Source organism: Chelonia mydas, chromosome 7, assembly GCF_015237465.2.
Source record: "Chelonia mydas isolate rCheMyd1 chromosome 7, rCheMyd1.pri.v2, whole genome shotgun sequence".
NCBI lineage: Eukaryota > Metazoa > Chordata > Testudines > Cheloniidae > Chelonia > Chelonia mydas.
Window position 1 is genome coordinate 39,408,365 of NC_057853.1, and position 21,788 is coordinate 39,430,152.

The 21,788-nt window shown below is 42.0% G+C and overlaps 1 protein-coding gene across 17 annotated transcripts in view; it reads right to left on the reverse strand.

The window, feature by feature from the left end:
- The window catches only part of ATP2B2 (ATPase plasma membrane Ca2+ transporting 2), a 708,548-nt gene that overhangs the window by 59,108 nt on the left and 627,652 nt on the right, over window positions 1-21,788 (reverse strand). For all 17 annotated transcript variants that reach the window (XM_043550962.1, XM_043550952.1, XM_043550956.1 and 14 more), the window contains 2 exons: window positions 8,338-8,517; window positions 4,998-5,085 (listed from right to left, as the gene is read on the reverse strand). In XM_043550962.1, the coding sequence (XP_043406897.1) occupies window positions 4,998-5,085; window positions 8,338-8,517 (268 nt within the window). The remainder of the gene's footprint in view (window positions 1-4,997; window positions 5,086-8,337; window positions 8,518-21,788) is intronic.

Consider the following 21,788-nt stretch of genomic DNA (forward strand, 5'->3'; position numbering starts at 1 on the left):
AGAGTGATATCATTCATGGTCTCCTGGTTGAAATAGGGTGCTTTTCTTAAGGGGACATTCAGAGTTGCCCGTTCCTGCTGGGCTGTTTGCCTGTGGCTGAACAGAAATGTTCCCCGCTGTTAGCCACGGGGAGGGAGGAGGCAAAATGCGACCTTGGAACGAAAGCACATGTGCTATGTATGTAATGTTAACAGCAAGCTTTACCGTGAAAGAGTGTACTCATTGTTCTATAAAATATGTCTTTTTAAATTCCACTGTCCCTTTTTTTTCTCCACCAGCTGCATGTTTTCAAGGATCACAGGATCTTCTCCTTCCCAGAGGCTTGTGAAGATTAGAAGGTGAAAAAAACGCACTCGCAATGAAATGTTCTCTGAACTCATGCTGTCCTCCCACACTGACAGAGCGCAGACGAATGCGTGGAGGCAGACAACGTCAGAGTGCAGGAAAGCACAAAATGACCGGGAGGAGAGGTGGCGGGCTGAAGAGAGTAAGTGGCGGGCTGAAGAGAGGGCTGAAGCTGAAAGGTGGCAGCAGCGTGATGAGAGGAGGCAGGATTCAATGCTGAGGCTGCTGGAGGATCAAATTAATATGCTCCAGCATATATGGCTGAGCTGCAGGAAAGGCAGCTGGAGCACAGAACGCCGCTACAGCCCCTGTGTAACCAACTGCCCTCCTCCCCAAGTTCCACAGCCTCCTCACCCAGACACCCAAGAACACAATTGGGGGGCCTCTGGCCACCCAGCCACTCCACCCCAGAGGATTGCCCAAGCAACAGAAGGCTGGCATTCAATAAGTTTTAAACTTTTAAACTTTTAAAGTGCTGTGTGGCCTTGTCCTTCCCTCCTCCTCCCGGGCTACCTTGGCAGTTTATGCCCCTATTTGTGTGATGAATTAATAAAGAATGTATGAATGTGAAGCAACAATGACTTTACTGCCTCTGCAAGCGGTGATCAAAGGGAGGAGGGGAGGGTGGTTAGCTTACAGGGAAATAGAGTGAACCAAGGGACGGGGGGTTTCATCAAGGAGAAACAAACAGAACTTCCACACCGTAGCCTGGCCAGTCATGAAACTGGTTTTCAAAGCTTCTCTGATGCGCACCACACCCTCCTGTGCTCTTCTAATCACCCTGGTGTCTGGCTGCGCGTAACCAGCGGCCAGGTGATTTGCCTCAACCTCCCACCATAAACGTCTCCCCCTTACTCTCACAGATATTGTGGAGCGCACAGCAAGCAGTAGTAACAGTGGGAATATTGGTTTCGCTGAGGTCTAACCGAGTCAGTAACTCTGCCAGCGAGCTTTTAAAGGTCCACATGCACATTCTACCATCATTCTGCACTTGCTCAGCCTGTAGTTGAACAGCTCCTGACTACTGTCCAGGCTGCCTGTGTATGGCTTCATGAGCCATGGCATTAAGGGGTAGGCTGGGTCCCCAAGGATAACTATAGGCATTTCAACATCCCCAATGGTTATTTTCTGGTCTGGGCATAAAGCCCCTTCCTGCAGCTTTTGAATGAGACCAGAGTTCCTGAAGATGCGAGCGTCATGTACCCTTCCCCGCCATCCCACGTTGATGTTGGTGAAACATTCCTTGTGATCCACCAGTGCTTGCAGCACTATTGAAAAGTATCCCTTGCGGTTTATGTACTCGCTGGCTTGGTGCTCCGGTGCCAAGATAGGGATATGGGTTCCCCTCTATGGCCCCACCACACTTAGGGAATCCCATTGCAGCAAAGCCATCCACTATGACCTGCACATTTCCCAGGGTCACTACCCTTAATATCAGATCATCTTTGATTGCGTTGGCTACTTGCATCACAGCAGCCCCCACAGTAGATTTGTCCACTCCAAATTGATTCCCGATGGACCGGTAGCTGTCTGGCGTTGCAAGCTTCCACAGGACTATTGCCATTCGCTTCTCAACTGTGAGGGCTGCTCTCATCTTGGTATTCATGTGCTTCAGGGCAGGAGAAAGCAAGTCACAAAGTTCCATGAAAGTGCCCTCACGCATGCGAAAGTTTCGCAGCCACTGGGAATCGTCCCAGACCTGCAACACTATGTGGTCCCACCAGTCTGTGCTTGTTTCCCGAGCCCAGAATCGGCGTTTCACAGCATGAACCTGCCCCATTACCACCATGATGCCCGCATTGCCAGGGCCCATTTGTGTCCATGTCCTCATCACTCTCGTCACCAAGCTGATGTCGCCTGCTCGCCTGGTTTCGCTTTGCCAGGTTCTGGTGCTGCATATACTGCTGGATAATGCGCGTGGTGTTTAATGTGCTCCTACTTGCCAAAGTGATCTGAGCGGGCTCCATGCTTGCCGTGGTATGGCGTCTGCACAGAAAAAAGGTGCGGAACGATTGTCTGCCGTTGCTCTGACGGAGGGAAGGGCGACTGACGACATGGCTTACATGGTTGGCTTACAGGGAATTAAAATCAACAAAGGGGGTAGCTTTACATCAAGGAGAAACAAAAACAACTGTCACACAGAATGGCCCCCTCAAGGATTGAACTCAAACCCCTGGGTTTACCAGGCCAATGCTCAACCCACTAAGCTATCCCTCCCTCTGGTATTTCAGGCAGGACTGAATCTCCATTGAAGTTTTCAAGGTACCCCTGACAGACTTCACCAAAACAATTGTTGGCCGTTGATTTCACAGAGGGATGGAGGGAGGGAGGGACGGGGGAGCAAATGAATACAAAACAAATCTGGTCTATTTCTTGTTTTGATCCACTCCATCTATCTTTTACATCTTTGGCTGGCAGCAGACGGTGCAGTAGGGCTGCAAGCCATCCATATCTCCTGGCTGCTCGGCAGAAGATGGTGCAAGAGGACTGCTAGCCATCCTCATCTCCTGCCTCCCCGGCAGAAGATGGTGTAATAGGACTGCTCGCCATCCTCATCTCCTGCCTGCTCACCATAAGATGGTACAATAGGACAGCCTGCAGGACTAAAGAGAATGACCTGGTCGAGTCACTCCTAATTTAGTCCCTGCACCCATGTCTGCCCAGGTGCTCCTGACCGACCTTACCGAGGTGGCCAGGAGCACCTCGGACACGATGACGATGGTTTTCAGGCCTATTGCACCGTCTGCTGCCACAAGGCAATGGGTTGTTGCTGCTGTGTAGAAACGCAGTACCGCGTCTGCCAGCACCCAGGAGACATATGGTGACAGTGAGCTGAGTGGGCTCCATGCTTGCCGTGGTATTGCATCTGCACAGGTAACTCAGGAAAAAAGGTGCAAAACGATTGTCTGCCGTTGCTTTCACGGAGGGAGGGAGGAAGGACCTGATGACATGTACCCAGAACCACCCGCGACAATGTTTTTTGCCCCATCAGGCATTGGGATCTCAACCCAGAATTCCAATGGGCGGCGGAGACTGCAGGAACTGTGGGATAGCTACCCACAGTGCAACACTCTGGAAGTAGACGCTAGCCTCAGTACTGTGGAAGCACTCCGCCAAGTTAATGCACTTAATGCACTTAGAGCATTTTGTGTGGGGACACACACAATCGACTATATAAAAACGATTTCTAAAAAAACGACTTCTATAAATTCGACCTAATTTTGTAGTGTAGACATACCCAAACAAAACAAAAAAAACCCACTTTTGTTGAGTTTCCTCTCCCCTCCCTTCCCTTCTCTCACACATTTCTCCTCACCTCCCCCATATTTCCCTCTTTTCTACCCTATCACTAAAGCCTTGTCAACACTGGAAAGGGCTTGCTGGTGTAACTATAGTGGCAAACCCTCCTAGTGTAGACACAGCTTATACGAGCAAAAGAATGCATTTTACTGCTATTGCTTTCTCAAACAAAATAAGCTCTCCACAAAAACATTTCATAGAATCATAGAAGATTAGGGTTGGAAGAGACCTCAGGAGGTCATCTGGTCCAATCCCCTGCTCAAAGCAGAACCATCACCAACTAAACCATCCCAGCCAGGGCTTTGTCAAGCCAGACCTTAAAAATCTCTAAGGATGGAGATTCCACCACCTCCCTAGGCAACCCATTCCAGTGCTTCACCACCCTCTGAGTGAAATAGTGTTTCCTAATATCCAACCTAGACCTCCCCCACTGCAACTTAAGACCATTGCTTCTGTTCTGTCATCTGCCACCGAGAACAGCCTAGCTCCATCCTTTTTGGAACCCCCCTTCTGGTAGTTGAAGGCTGCTATCAAATCCCCCCTCACTCTTCTCTTCTGCAGACTAAATAACCACAGTTCCCTCAGCCTCTCCTGGTAAGTCATGTGCCCTAGCCCCCTAATCATTTTCACTGTGCTCTCCAATTTCTCCAGTGGGCAGACCAAAACTGGACACGATACTCCAGGCGTGGCCTTACCAGTGCCGAATAGAGGGGAATAATCAATTCCCTCGATCTGCTGGCAACGCTCCTACTAATACAGCCCGATATGCCGTTGGCCTTCTTGGCAACAAGGGCACACTGCTGACTCATATCCAGGTTCTCGTCCACTGTAATCCCCAGGTCCTCTTCTGCAGAACTGCTGCTTAGCCAGTCGGTCCCCAGCCTGTATTGGTGCATGGGATTCTTCCTTCCTAAGTGGAGGACTCTGCACTTGTCCTTGTTGAACCTCATCAGATTTCTTTTGGCCCAATCCTCCAATCTGTCTAGGTCACTCTGGACCCTGTCCCTAACCTCCATTTTTTTTATAGTGGCATAACTGCATCAATATTAGGGCTTTTCCCAGTAGAGAAATGTTGTTAAACAATCACACCCCTGACCAACACTTGCTCTACTAGCCAAAGTTTCTAGCCCAGACCTGGCCTGGCCTAACTCTCTGATGAGTGAAACAATTGTGACATGAGAAATAACACAGCTAGCTCCTGGCTCCTCCTCTTCCTCCCTCCACTCTGCCCTACCAACAGTACATTGCTGTGTATCTGGATTGTAATATCAAAAACAAGTACTGTAGGTGACACTATTAGACAACGATGGCTACTATAAATACTCACGCACACATGGATTATTTGCACTCACCTTTCACCAAAGTGTGTTTGTCCGTGGGAGATGAGCGAGCAAGTACTCGTAGTTTTGGCCAGATCTTGTCAATACGTTCTTGCTCAACCTGAAAATAATAATACAATCATCAGCCTGTCGTAAGCAAATCTGGATCTATGTTTTCCTGCCTAGCAAAGTTTTCACTTTTCACACTCAAAACTGATATGAAAGGAGAATCAGGCCCTACACTGGTAATCTGGAGCCACCTCTCTCCGAAATGACCAGCCAAATGACAGTAACAGCCTGCACTACTGGTAGGGTAGGTAGGGCCATGAGACACTGAGTTCCCCACACTGTCTTACTGAATTGCCTCGATTGCTGGCTGAAGTAGGTAGGATTCGCCATAGGGACAGAAGTGGCCTTTTTATTGCCTTACAGAATCACTACACTCAGGGCTGGATTACCCAATAGGCAGACTAAGCACGTGCTTAGGGCACCAGAAAAATGAGATTTTTTTTTTGAAAAAAATTGATATTTGATATTTCAAAAAAGCATCGAAGTAGTCATCATGGGAAAAATCAGAACTTTGTTAGACTTCCTTACACTCCACTACATACTCTTCCCATTGTTTTTCTGTTCTCTTTTTATTAATTACCACCACCTAAACCAGAGGGGCATCCTACTAATGTAGATCGAAATAATGCGAGGAAATCAGATCCTGTCATGTATTGCCATAAATTTATGTTTTATTATTGACATATTCTTCTGAGTTATATTCTTGTTGGAGCTTGTGGTTCAGTTTGACCCATTTTTAGCAGGCCATATCTCAAAATATGGGAATGCTGGCAAAGGTAACCCATCATACTTATCCAAGACAATATGTGATGAACTCATTGGTCTAATGAGTGACAAAGTTTGTTCAGCTTTAGTGGGTGAAATAAGTACTGCTGGGTACTTCAGTTTGTCTGTCGACTCTACACCTGATCTTTCACATATTGATCAATTGAGTATTGTACTAAAGATATGTGTCTCCCACAGCTGGAAAACCAGTTGAACGATTTATAACATTCCACAATTTGAAAAGCCACGCTGGTGAAGAAATGGCAAATCAACTACTGAATTATCTGTGCCAAGTTTGCAAAATAGATTTCTCAAAGTGCAGAGGTCAATCTTATGACAACGCTGCCAACATGTCAGGGCGTTATCAAGGAATGCGGAAGAAGCTTTTAGAACAGAACAAATATGCCATATTCATACCATGTGCTGCACACTCTCAATCTTGTTGGCCGCAGAGCTGTTGATTGTTGTCCGGTGGCAGTAAGTTTTTTCTCAACAGTCCAGTTACTTTATACATTTTTCTCTGCCTCAACACCCCGATGGGCAGTTCTTAAAACATATTTGGGCAATGATCGTGTGTTGAAATCTCTTTCTAATACTCGCTGGGAGGCACATGCAGTGGCAACAAGTGCAATTCTGGAGTCCTACTCAAAGATTGTGGATGCATTAGAAAGTATAGCTGAAGACCAATCACAAAAGGGAGGAACTATATGAGAGGCAGAAAACATTGCAAATGAGATGCAAGAACTAGAGTTTGTATTCATGTTGACCATGTGGAATGAAATTTTACAACACTTTTACCACACAAGTCAAGCTCTCCAAGAAAAAGAATTGGATCTGAAAACATGTGCAGACCTCTGTCAATCATTAGTAGACCACTTACACACTTTGAGGAATGATTTCGAAAGATTTGAAGACATATCAAAAGATATCTTGCCTGATACTAACTACAAAGAAGCCCAGTCCCGCAAGCGAATCAGGAAAAAACAAGCAAATGATAGTGCAACAGAAACAGCATTGAATCCTAGAGACAAATTTCGCGTATCTACTTACTACGCTATAATTGATACACTTGAAGCTCATATGAAGAGGAGAGGTGAAGTGTACAAAGTAGTATCAAGTAGATTTTCTTTTCTAAACGATAGCTGACGAACAATATTCAGAAGGTTCCCAAAAGCTAGTTGACTCATACCCTGTTGACTTGAACATGAATCTCTGTGGAGAAGTACGGCAGTTCCACTGTTATATGCGCGAAAGTTTAATGAAACAGGAAAAATGAAATTCAGTCACATTGATCTTCATGACACAATATTGAAAGACGGAATACAATGTGTATTTCCAAATGTAGAGATCGCACTACTTATTTTTCTAACACTGATGATTACTAACTGCTCTGCAGAACACTCTTTTTCTCAGCTGAAAAGAATAAAAAACCCTCAGAGAACAACAGTGTGTCAGGACAGACTTGATTCACTTTCCCTATTGTGTATGGAAGCGGACATGCTTCGTCGAGTCAGCTTCGATGAACTTATCCAGAATTTTGCAATCAGAAAATCTAGAAAGAAGCTATTTTAATTTCAGCATACATGTAAGTTTTGTGTCATTTTGAAAAATAAAATTTTATTTTACGGTACAGTATTGTTTTTATTTTGAATTACATATGGGGGGGCACCATAATCTTTTCAGTGCTTAGGGCCTCTAAAGGTCTTAATCCGACCCTGACTCCACTCCAGAATCTGACTCTAAAAGTAGCAAGGTGGAGTTCTATATCTGCAGTGTCTCGAGGGCTCCCAGATTGAATGTGCTCAGTCTACAAGTAGAAAGATGTTTCTGTTCACTAGCCTTGCCAACTCTAGCTGGGATCTGGAAATCCAGCTGAGTTCTTCATCTCACACATCATCACCAAGAGAAAAGGTTCTGCAGGCCAGACTGTGCCCTCAGTGTCCCACAAGCAAACTCCATTGTCTGACAGTTCTGCCCTCATGTTGTCTCAGTAGGTTTGCTTGGGTGTAACCACTTATGTAGTCTCATCTGAGAATGGAGCCACATTTTAAATGAGACTCGATGCAAGAAGGCAGAGCTCCAGCTAAGCAGCAACATTTAGAGGCTGACTCCGTATGGCTGCCAGTTGCTAGTGAGCTCTGAGAGCCCTGCTGTTGGGTTTTTGGGGAGTTTTTTGGTTCGTTAGTTGGGGAGTGGAGGGTTAAAGAACTTTTCTGAATTTGTACTTTTTGAAACAGTCCGATATCATGATTCAGAAAAGAGCTCAACTGGGTTAGCACTAGTGTGACCGTGTCACTGATTAGATAACTCTCAGAAAAGTTAAATGTAACATGCTGGTTTATCAGAGGCATTTGAAATAACAAAGGAGTAATACTGGAAGTCAAACCATCCCTTCGGTCAGGCTGTTGGGCTGGTCGTTGTCTACCGAAGTGAGGGACATCACAACAGAAGAGAAATACAGTGTGTTCCTCCATCCTTCACTGTAGTTTATGAAACATAACATCAGAAAAAATTACTTTATATTCAATTCATGAATTACCTCTCCCTTCTCGTTTCGGATCCTCCTGTTAAACTCCTTTCCCTCTATGCAGAGAAAGTCTTCTCCTGGATGAAGAATTCCACACTTTATTGCGATGGCACGAGCTGTATTGATGTTGTCCCCAGTGACCATGCGGACTGTAATTCCAGCTCGCTGGCACTTTCTTATGGCTTCTGGGACCTATAAACACAGTACAATATACATAATCTGCTACGGTTTTTTAAATTGCCATATTTTTTAAAGGTGAACAATTCCTAGAGATAAAAATAGGACTTATAAAACATGAACAAAATCATGGCACAGATCAGGAATATCTAAACTGCCCATCTGAAAGATACTCTCACAACTTGCCCGAAGCCCCATAAGCTACCCCTAGTTTTTACTAAAAAGGAGTCGTTTGCAGCTGACTTAAACCTTAGTATAGAGGTACAGCCTGCTGAGACTACAGGTTTCAACATGGAATGCTCCATTTGATCCAACAAGAACACCATTCCTTCCTTCTTTTTTCCTTCTGTGTTCTCCTCAGATATGACACATTGGTAAACATACAATTTTTAATAAACATGTATTGAATTATAAGGATGAACTAAATACATTGAAGCTATTTTTCTAAAATGATTTACAATTAATATATCTGTTCTTCAGATGAGCGATTATGTTATTACATATATTCTGCCCCAACAAATCTTGGCTACATTGAATTAAAGTTGCAAGTACATATCAATGGTTTCAGTGATTGCTATTTTTTTTCAGAACATTTTAGTTAAAACAAAGTAGAAAACCAAGAAACTCAGAAATAAAGCTGTAGTTTCACATGAAGTAGCAGAATCCTCCCGCTTAACTCCTGCCCATAGAGGAGCCTGCCTCCTAGCTTCATTTTTGAATGTGAAGTTTCCAAATCAAAAACAAAAAAACAACCATGCACCACCGAAGAGGAGTTTTATCATTTGTTTCATACATACATACATACATACATACATGTCTGAGTATCACCACACTAACTTTAAGGCTAGTATGCAGAAATATGCTGCTTCTGTGTCTAATCATGCTTGGCAACCAACTGCCACATGGAGTCATAGGATTGACTGACCTTGATTTGAGGGCCACAAAGTTCCCCACCCACCCGTTATCTTGTGGAGGGGAATCCTGATGCTGCAAAATGGGGAGTCTCACATCTGAAAATCTCTGTATATGGTTGGGATCACGGCTCTTCTCCTGCATAGACTAAGTGGTGCATAGCAGTGTAGTTCTGTGTGTGTGTGTGTGTGTCCAGGCGTTCTCCAGTCAATCCCCTGTGCCTTGCAAAGTGCAAAAATAAGTTTGCACTAAATATCTGGCATATATATTTTTCTTCAGTGTTGAAGGCCCATTGTGTACACAGAATAAACACAGGGGTATGCATGGAACCCCGTCAGCCGCACATCCTCTATTTATGTCATCAAAATAGCTGGAATTTTATGCAAAGGTTTAAAAAGTGGTACATCATTAAATATACTTTTGGAACAATGGTTTCTGTAGTGGTGAAATGACATACAGCTAAATGCTGGCTAGAATATGCAGGAACAGAGAAGCTGATTTGCCCATTCCTTCTGCCTACGACGACTCAGCACCAGCCTGATAGACCCTGAGGATGTCATGCTATTTCAGAAGCCAACATATTGGGGGGAGGCATCACGGGGAGAAGTGGAGCTCAACAGAGGAGATGGAGCCCACTTACTACTAAAGACCCCTACCTCTAGTCTTGGGGTATTAGGAGAGAGGAGTCTAGAATGGCCCCCTACTCTCCCTCCCCCAGATTAGATTTTTGATGCAACCTCTTCCTTCTGACAACTCTGTTTTGGTGTTTTCTGCAAGTACTATTGCTCCATGGTATCAGTCAGCTGAGGAGGTCAACCCCTCCTGCATGCATTTAGAAGGCTCCGTGTATGTTTACGACATCTCCATCATCCTTAAAAATCTGGGACTGCACTCCCCCCGCTCCCCGAGGAGGAGGCAGGGCTTAGTGGCTCTCCCAGAGTGGAAGATCCATCTAGAGCTCCTTATGCTAGTTCACACAACATTACATTTCTCCACAGCAAGCGGAGCTGCAAGACCATGATTTGGCCCATAAAGACAGCCAAAACAAAGGACATTGAGATAAAACATGATTCTCTGGAAATGAAATGAAAACTGACTTTTTTTTATTGTACATTTCTTCATCTTAGCAGCTATTTTCATTTAATAAAGAGATGCTTCTGTTCCAAAGTCCATGACGCACGTTGCAAAAAGACTTTCATTACTTCGGACACAAACATTTTAATTAGGTAACTGCACTTTTCAGATATTAAACAGCATAAATGTTCTACTACTTTTGATCAGCCTCTTGCTTCTAGTGGAAAATAAGCTGACAGGGCTTCAGGAAATGCTGAAGAAGAGCCCAGAGAAGCTGCCTAAATATTAATAAATTTGCTATAAATACCCAGTTGTCATGCTGTACTACCAAAATGATATTCAGTATCAAAAACTCATGCAGAAATGCAACTTCATTATTCCAGCTGTGCACAATGTGCTTCCATAGATTATTTATTATTCAACTTATTAATTAAAGCTCAGGGAAATTCTACAAGAATGTATAGACACTAAATACATCCAAACCTTCCTGGCCATGCAGTGGAGTCATGGGCATTTCTAGCACAATAAATGATTGTTCTTTGATTCTCATCTGGGAGGTCATTCAAAAAAAAAAAAAAGGTTCACTATTAGGTAATTAAGTGAAAATCAATATGCTGTAGAGAGATAGGAAAAATATGCAACACGGTTTTTAGTTTGTTTTTTGGAATTATTGTAAATAGTGGATCAATACGATCAGTTAGCACCCTTTTACAGCGAGAGAGAATGGAGATAAACAGGTTAGAGACATTCATTTTAAAACACCAACACCGCAGTTTTCATTCCCTGGTCTATCATGTACTGTACTGTCTTTGCAGGACCATTAAGTATGACCTTTAAAGATAAGACAGTTAGGATAGTGGTATCTTAAAAAAATGCTCTGCTTGCTGTAGACCTATTGAAAATAATGCATGTTCCAACAAAGTTTGCATAGTCTGCTGTAATGGGTAGTAGATATAGGTTGGTCTGAATAACTTATTTTTCAAGGATAATATTTCTTCATTAAGTCATAACCCTGAAGTCGGTGCTGTAAAAACCAGAAGAAAAAACAGCCCATGCCTAACGAGCTTACTCTCAAAGCAAGCATGTTGTTCTTAAAGTTCACCATACAGCATCTGGCCACTAATGTAGATGCAAGCCAGTGAAATTCAAAACAAAACACTTTAGAGCAATCTGACTAAGCACATCCAGCTGTTTTTGCTTCAAGACTCCTAAAAGCGGAAGGAGAATTATCACAAAGTATTAGAAAAAACTATGGATCTGTCTCCCTCAAAGTTACCCTTTGAGGGGGTCAAGATGTCGAGAGTTGTCTTTTTAGGAAAATCCTGATTCGATTGTCTGAGTACATTTGGAGCTCATTAAGGAAGGGACAGTTTGTCATGCGTGTGCACACACCAACTCTATACCACTCAGTGAATGATAAAAACAGTATGCACTAATGTAGTTCCTTTCCCCCCAGAAGATCCCAAAGTCCTTTACAAATAAGCCAAACACCCCGTGTGGAGTAGGTGAATAACACAGTATCACAGAAAAACTCATTTCAAGTTCATATCCATTCTTCTTTATTCTAAAGGTCTCAGCTAAGCAAGATAGTTAGAAAATTCCTAATAAGCATTCACCTCATGAATTCAAAGCCCTAGCAAAGTCATTTAGGACAGTGGAGTGATGAAGCCTATGTGCGAGTGGATGTACACAAATGAATGTAACTGATGACCCCACTATCAAGAACTATCAGATGCATCCAGATCCTAGAGTGAAGTGTTATTAAAAATATATGGATCTAGAACAGAAGTGAGCCTTTGAGAAAAAGTGTATTGGGGCCAAATCCTGAGAGGTACTGAGTACCTTCCACTGTGGTTGACATTAATGGGAGCAGAGGGCACTCAGCACTTTGCAGATAGTGATCAGTCAGCACCTCACAGGATTGGCCCCTGTCTTATCACATCCAAATTCTGAGACTTTGTATTCAGACACAGTCTAAGCTTAAAACCCCTGAATTCACTGCCTGCTATAAAGATCAATAGAGCTATGGACTGGTTTTGAGTCCAAAGAAAGTACTAGAATCTGCTGGGAAAGCCCCTTTTATGTATATCAAGGACATGGGCCATTGAGGGCCATTTTATTAAACATAATTTATTGTAATAAGCATGTTTGTACAATGCAGTAGTTTTGGTGAACGTGGGAGACAAAGGTTGATTGCTAATATTAGTAAGTGAGAAGCACCTCATTCTTTCTGAAGGGAATACATGTTTTCCTGTATCCATGTTTAAACTCAGTTGGTCAGCCCAGATAAAATGAACTCTTAGTAATCCAGAAATTAAAGTAGAAATGTAACTAATATTAAATTGCATTGTACATATCTTCAGAAATAGTTTTAAAAACACAATTATTTGATGAATATTCAACACTAAATTTGTAATTTGGACACAAGATTGTTACATATTTTATCAAATTTAACAAACTGCATCATCAAAAATGATATTTCAAAATATAGAAATTTTATAACTTTTACAACCATAGTGAAACTATTTTGGATGGTAGAAACTTTCAACCCAAGGACATTTTTTAAGAATATGTAAAAGTGTGAAAGATCTAAATGATACCTCTTTCTCCTTGATATACATAAAAGTGGCTTTCCCAGCAAATGATAATACTTTCTTTGGACTCCAAACCAGTCCATGGGTCTTTTCATAACAATTAACCTTCTCTCTGAGAAAGTAATCAAAGAGAAAAGTAAGAAGTTATATGATCATAGTCTATAAGTACGTATACAGGGAGAGTACATCCAATACTTCAGGGCTCTTTAATCTACCAGACAAAGACATAACAAGATCTAATGGTTGGAAGTCGAAGCTAGGAATATTCAGACTGGAAATAAGGGGTACATGTTTTAACAGCAAGGGTCCCTGTCACTGATCATTGGAATAGCTCAGCCAAGAAACAGAGTGCTAGCCGTGTTAGTCTCTATCAGCGGAAAGAACAAGGAGTACTTGTGGCACCTTAGAGACTAACAAATTTATTTGAGCATAAGCTTTCGTGGGCTAAAGCCCACTTCATCAGGTGCATGCAGTGGAAAATACAGTAGGAAGATTTTAGATAGATAGGTAGTTAGATAGATAGATATACATACACACACACACACACACACACAGAAAACATGAAAAAAATGGGGGTTCCCATACCAACTCTTAACGAGACCAATCGATTAAAGTGGGCTATTATCAGCAGGAGAAAAAAAAAACTTTTGTAGTGATAATCAGGATGGCCCATTTCAAACAGTTGACAAGAAGGTGTGAGTAACAGTAGGGGGCAAATTAGCATGTGGAAATAGTTTTTAGTTAGTGTAATGACTCATCCACTCCCAGTCTTTATTCAAGCCTAATTTAATGGTGTCCAGTTTGCAGATTAATTCCAGTTCTATGGCTTCTCATTGGAGTCTGTTTTTGAAGTTTTTTTGTTGAATAATTGCAACTTTTATGTCTGTTACGGATTCAGCTAACGGGATGTTAGGCATAATTAAAAAAGGGATAGAGAATAAGATGGAGAATATCTTATTGCCCTTATATAAATCCATGGTACACCCACATCTTGAATACTGCATACAGATGTGGTCTCCTCATCTCAAAAAAGATATACTGGCATTAGAAAAGTTTCAGAAAAGGGCAACTAAAATGATTAGGGGTTTGGAATGGGTCCCATATGAGGAGAAATTAAAGAGGCTAGGACTTTTCAGCTTGGAAAAGTGAAGACGAAGCGGGGGGTATGATAGAGGTATATAAAATCATGAGTGGTATGGAGAAAGTGAATAAGGAAAAGTTATTTACTTGTTCCCATAATATAAGAACTAGGGGCCACCAAATGAAATTAATGGTCAGCAGGTCTAAAACAAATAAAAGGAAGTTCTTCTTCACACAGCGCACAGTCAACCTGTGGAACTCCTTGCCTGAGGAGGTTGTGAAGGATAAGACTATAACAGGGTTTAAAAGAGAACTGGATAAACTCATGGAGGTTAAGTCCATTAATGGCTATTAGCCAGGATGGGTAAGGAATGGTGTCCCTAGCCTCTGTTTGTCAGAGGGTGGAAATGGATGGCAGGAGAGAGATCACTTAATCATTACCTGTTAGGTTCACTCCCTCTGGGGCACCTGGCATTGGCCACTGTCGGTAGACAGGATACTGGGATGGATGGACCTTTGGTCTGACCCAGTATGGCCATTCTTATGTTCTTATGTACCTGCATTACTATTTATCATTGAAAATCCAATGTTATTTGCTATGCTCTAACTTTACTGTAGAAATAAGAACATCCTAGAAGTCAATGTAAACTAAGAGGATAGTCCAATCTCATGCTTCAGGACATAAACCGATAACAAAAGGGGCTGGAAGGAATTTTTCCATCACGTTCAACATTGCACAATTGGTTACATGCATTGCAAGGGTTTTCACCTTCCTGTGTAGCAGCAAGTATGGGACACACTGACATTTGCATCATTACAAAGACGTTTTTCCTTCCAAAAAAGTAACAACATTCACTAACGTGGTAGAATTAGAAATGAGCCTAATGCTTCGAAAGGAATTCAGACAGATGCTCACTTGGTGGGTGAGACAGCTCATGTGGTCATTTGTGCTGTTCTTCTCTCTTCCATTTACCTGGTAAACCAGAGGTCGTAACTAGGTGAGCCAAATGCAGATCACTAAAATAAAAGCTGGGCTATAAGAGTAATAAATCTGAGCTTTTCATGGGCCCTAAGTAAACTACTCCACCTTCAGGATACGTCAAGAATATCTGCCGTTTACAGAATGGCTCTCAGTCAGTACAAATAATGTAATAGCATTAACAGGCAAGAAAAAAAGAATCAATAATGGACAGAAGTTTATCTGCCTATGACCTATGTATCTATGACCTATAAGTAGCATTCCCACCTCCCCCTGTGAGTCTGGTCTGGAAACCCCTTTTGGTCAACCTGAAGATGTGGTAGCACTGGAAAATAGCACCAATTAAGCTCATAAGCAATCTGCAACTTGCGTAGGTGGCTCCCAAGTGATTGACTGAGTTGCCAGGTTTTGTTACTCTGCATATGTCCTGCTTGTAAATTTAAAATGACCTTAGCAGCAGTTTTGAACAACATGACTCCCTCACTTACAGGATTTGAGAGACTGAGATGACAGTTTGGAAGCCAGAAGTAGAATATGGGGCACAAAGGAGGAAAATGATAGTCCCAGTGTGAAGAAGAGAAAATGAAGGCTTCTATTTGAAATGCCAGTTCTATTAAGCAAGTTCATGGAGGCAGAACCTAGTTTCATATGCACATCAAAATAATATCTAAGAAAAGATATAATCCTATTCTTATTTTTGGACAGCTGGTGGGCAGTGTCTAATTTAACTCTGTGTAGAGCAACTATACTTAAAATATTGCTCATATTTTCTTTTTTATTTATGTAGGTAAGAGACTACACTGGCAGACTGAGTGGGCAGTAGAAACAGACACATCTCCAAGCTGTTTCCACAGAACCTAAGCTTACATTTACAAAGAATCAAGCTTCTAGCATCTATGAATGCAGAGAAAGCTTTCTGGATATAAGCTTAAAGTAGCCTGATGCAGCAATCTCTATCTGAATCTGCTGACAACCAATGGGCCAAACTGAGATGTGATGTAAAAGATAGTGGGTGCAAGTTGGCAAATGGGTGAGTGATTGACGTGTGAACAAGATTCATTAACCCTGGCTCAGGGAGGTTGTCTCAAAATTCAGAGACAGATCTCTACAGGTACAAGACGCTGCTTTAGTTGCATGCCTTCTTGAATATTTCCAAATGTAACATCAAGTACAAAACCTAACCCAACATAAAAGATGTACAGCACAGCTTGGGGTGAAGATATAGAAGTGTGTGAGAATTAACCAGTATGGGTAAATAAGAGAATATTTGAATGGGTGAACCTACATATAGGAGTTTACAACACTCAGAACAAGGTCCCTGCCTACTAGCTCTCAGGCAAGAGAGAAAGACAAAGCTAATCAATAACTGGTTTTATTGCTGCTGAATTCATCCAAACAATTTCTATTTATTATTGAGGGTAATGCAACCACAAGCAGGCTTTTTACATTAGCTGTGGGCTTTTTTAAAAATAAATCTGATAGAGATGTACATATTCATAATAGGCACATTTCTCAAACCCTCCAAGAAAGGTGTCAGTGGGACACCTTTGGCACAGCAGAGGTTAAGCATCACTGTAGCAATCCATGAGGTTAGGTTTGTGAAAGTAGTAAAGGCTATATTTTCACTTGTGCTAACTCCCAGAAGCATCTTAGGAAAAGAGGAAATGAGGCTTTCCCTCTAAAATGTTATTTAATGTTAAAACAAATACCTGAACAAGTTGTCAGAGTTACGACTTTTCATTAATTTTATCACAGCTCCATGACTTGCCATTTCTTGCAGGATAAATCATGACTTCCACCAAGATTAAGCTAATTAAAAGACACATTTATAGTAATATTCTTCGCTCTTCTGTCTTTTCCTCTAAAATGCTTTAAGGTGCAGTGAGTGAGGTAATATCTTTAATTGGACCAACTTCTGGTGGTGAGACAGACACGCTTTCAAGCTTACACAGAGCTCTTCTTGACGGACAGTGACATTTCTACATGATACTGTCAGTTTTGTTCTGCTAAATTAATGGAGTCCCTGCTAGAAACAATGGCAATTTGGGGCTGTAATGGCAAATTCTGTCATCTAACTACCCTTTAACTAAAAGTCAGCTATTTCCTTCCTAAGGAGCAATTCCAGAAGAACATGTTTTTTGCAGTTTTATTTTCCTGAAATACTCTGTTCCAAGACATTTTGGCAACTTTTGTTTTACCATTAGTTATGGACTTCTGAGAGTTTTTAGTAATTTGAATACAATTTTTAAATGACTCATTACTCCATTGTTTTAGTACTATATTAAAAACAATGGATTGGAAAAAATATGAGCCTAGACTCATCTGAAGTTTTTTGGCAAATTCTTGGTGAAATTTTGAAAGGGCGTAAATTTTACTGAATGTTTTGAAATGAACATGTGTTGTAACATTTTCCATATCAACATTTAATTGTGAGGGATTCAATTAATTAGTTAAATAATTGTTTGGAAATAAAATGTTTTTCTGACTTCATTTTCTTTGATCTATTAAATAGACTTCAGAGTTGACCTCCTTATTGTTAGCACCACTATTCATTTTTTACTTTATGCTCATAAGAAATAATTCCCCATGAGATAGGAGAGCAGAAACAGTTTTCTCACAAAAACACACTAACAACAGTCACATTAAATGAGAGTTTTCAGATCATTGAAAAAATAACTGTCAAATCACATTGCAACCCACTCCTTGGGTTCATCATTCAATAATAGAATCCTAAAAATGGTTAAACTAACTTAAAATGCTATTTTCTTAACAATATGTTAATAAGACACATAAATCTGCACGTATATAAAAATATTATTGGATTTATAATTCACTAAAATATAAAATACATAGTAAAATGTGATAGATGTGAAGAGGGTAAATGATCTGCTAGATTGTTTATCAAAAGAGGTTTGCTCAACTCTATTCTGCAATATTTCATAGAAAATGAGGGACTCATCTAATAAATGCTGTTAGATTTTATAGCATTTTATAGAAATGTTATTTTTAATGGACAGGAAATGTTTAATGGCATGATATAGAAGCAATTTAACTATGTGCAGGACATGGCTTGAAAGACTCACTTACACACACATTTGGAGTAGAAGAAAATTTGTCACCATCTGATGCAAGCATATTAGGATAATTGCATTGCATGAACGATAACGGAAGTGTTATAGAAATTATATAAAATAGACCATGACAACATAACGTTTCACAAAGAACATTGCTTTTGTTTTTGGCTTGGAACTATAATATGATAAAATTCAAAAGAGAAAGAACTATCGGAATATTGTAATGTGCTATGACAAGTTAAAATGATCTATTTCTCTCCCCCCACCCCCCTTGAAAAGAGCTTGTGTTAGAACCCACTGAGCTAGAACCTGGGAACATGGGAGTTCTGGGCCGCTGATGCCTCCGCATCACCACAGGACACACAGGCTAGGAAGATCACGGAAGGGGATTAAGGAGGCTAGAAGGATCATGTGAGGCTGCACTCGGCAGGTAGTACTGCCCAGCAGGACCTGAGTGGGAGCTCCTCACAGCCCCCTGATTGGCTGATGCTAGTATTTAAACCAGGAAACCTTGAAGGGGAGCTGTCTGAGGAACACCACCGACTGCTTGCCCACCTTTGCTCCTGACCCTGCTTGCAACAAACCCTAAACTATGACTTCCAACCCCGGTTTGTCCTCAACTTTGCTATTTGATTGTGGTCTATAACCTGGTGCACCACCCTGATCTCCTGGTAACCTGACCCTTCTTGCCTTCTGATACCTGATGTGACGTTGCACCCCATAACACTTATATGCTTATATATGCTTAGGCGTGTAAATATGACCTAACTGGAATATGTTTTATGCTAGATATGCCATGCAACATATCTTTGCAAAGGTTATGATCTATTGAATATATTCATCCGATTTGTATGCATGTATCATTTTTATATCTGAAGTTATGAGTGTTGGCTCTATGCTTATTTAAAGTGTTTGTGTAGGGAGCATATAAGGCAGATTTGGTCAACATAGTATGAAGGGGTTATTCAAGTAATTGGGAGTACTTAACTAGCAACAGACTTTGGGAGACACCAATCCACATCTGAGCCTTCCTGGGAACATTCAAACTAGCATGTAAACAATGGGGTTGGCCTGCAAAAAGCTGAATCATTCACAGACATGTGACTTGCCCAGGTGGCTACAGACTCCATCTTGTTGCTGTCATTTTGCACAGGAGAACAAAGGGGTTTCTGTGCACAAGAGAAAAAATATAAAAGGCCGTGGAAACCCCTCAATTTTGTCTTCAGCTGGCTCAAAAAATAGCCTCTCCACCCAAAGAGATGCCTGAAAGAAACTGGAGCAAAGGACAATAACTACGGGGGTGAGAGTGATTGCTGGACTCAGACTAGGAAGGAGTCTAGTCTGTGAAAGAAGCTTATTGGAACATCTCTGAGGGTGAGATTTACCTGCATTTAGTTTCCTACTGTATTATGCTTAGACTTGCATGTTTTTGTTTGATTTTGCTTGACTTTGTTCTGTCGGTCATTACTTGAAACCACTTAAATCCTACTTTTTATATTTAATAAAATCACTTTTTACTTATTAATTAACCCAGAGCAAGTAATTAATACCTGGGGGTGCAAATAGCTGCGCATATCTCTCTATCAGTGTTATAGATGGTGAAAAATTTATGAGTTTACCCTGTATAAGCTTTATACAGAGTAAAATGGATTTATTTGGGGTTTGGACCCCATTGGGAACTGGGTATCTGGGTGCTGGAGACAGGAGCACTTCTTAAGCTGTTTTCAGTTAAGTCTGCAGCTTTGGGGGGACGTGGTTCAGAGCTGGGTTTGTGTTTGCAGCAGGCTAGCGTAAAAAACAAGACAGGGTACAGAAGTCCGAAGCTACCAGGGAAAACAGGCTCAGAGGTAGTCTCAGCACATCAGGTGGCAGTCCCAAGGGGGTCTCTGTGACCCAGCCCATCACACCTGACTCTCTGTTTGCCTTCTGGCCTGTCTTGGACTCTGACCTACCTGTCGCCTGACTTCAGTGCTTAATTTGTGCCAGGGCTTGGCAGTTCATTGCCCCAGCACCTCTGGGCTTGCCACGTCACTTATGAAAATAAAAAAATTGCTTGAGCCCCAGCACCTAATTGCTAAAGCCCTGGCACCTCTTTCATTAAAAATTAAGCCTGCTCCTGTCCTGCCTCCTGATGCCTGACTCTTGGTTCACCCTCTGGCCCATCTCAGGCTCTGACCTACTAGAAACCTGACTCGGCTTAACTCTCAACTCCTGTTCCAACCACTAGGTCTGACCACCCTCATCCTGGTCATGACAGCTTGGCCTCCACTGATCAGAATTAAAGCATGTCAAATCATTAGCTCACATTAAAGTAGCCTGAGTGAATGGCAAATAGTGACATAAAGCAACAGTGATTATCACAGACCATCCCAACAGACCACCAGAACATGGTGCTTACATCACTGTATATAAAGTTCTTCTTCGGGTATCTGTCCACGTGGATCCCACTCTCCTGACTCAATGTGTGCTCTATACTAAACTGTCACCAACCTGCAGCAGCACCTCTGCCGTGCAGCACAATCCTAGCTCTGACCGGTGAGGAGTGGAGACCCATGCGGGGAAGGAAGGGAGCACCCTGGAGAGTGAGCCCAGCCCACACTCACCCTGCAGCAGCAGCTCCTGTCCCACAGGGCTGGACCCAGCTCTTTTCTCCAGGCGTGGCAGTTCCCCACAGTTCCCCTCAGTCCCCTCTTTGATGCCTCATGCCGTACCCTTATAGGTTTCATTCACCGCATTCTGCCCACGGTAGTATCAGTTGCCCTGTGTCTATGGGTAAATCTCCTCTACCAGTGAACCTCAAAGAATGGTTCAGTAGTCCCAAAGGGAAGATGTGTGGGCACAGGGCCAAGAAATACAAAGTGAGGGGGTGATAATTTTATTATCAGGGAAATCCTTTGACTCCGTTGGAATTTTCTTCATCTTCAGCAGTTGAAGCTGTCACTTCATCAGTGCCATTTATGATGGGTGCTTTTAAAGCTTCAAAGCTCCTTAAAAGGATGGCTGAAACCCTAGAAATACCACTAGAAATAAAAATCATACAAACTGTTGAATGTCTTATACCCAGTTATGTTTAGCAATGCCTATTAATGGCGGGATTCTAGACCCAACCAACAATCTTTGGCAGACCCCACCTTCCATCTCTGCTACATCAAAGCAAGTGGACTGTCGATAACAAGTTCCTCAAAAAAGGTTTTGAGTACTTCTATATTCACCCAGTTCCAGGATTATCGGTTATGGCTACAAATGAAAAGTCAAGACATCCTGGTCCACCAAAGTCCGCCACAGAAGATAAGGAACCAAAAAAGTTGGCTCTTTTTGGAAGGAAGACTAGACTCCTTGTCTAGTTTAAATGTCAGAATCTCCAACTATCCAGGCTTCTCTAGGCAAGTATGACTACCTTTAATGGAATTAAGTTTCCCAGTTCTTTAAGTCTTCTCTGTATGCTTTAATTGCTAAAACGACTTTACAAGCAGCACTGGATAGTGCTGACACAGCCACAAGATCAATGGCTACTGGTGTCACAATGAAGAGAACCCCATAGTTGGTTGTGCCTGGTATCCCCAAGAAAGTCCA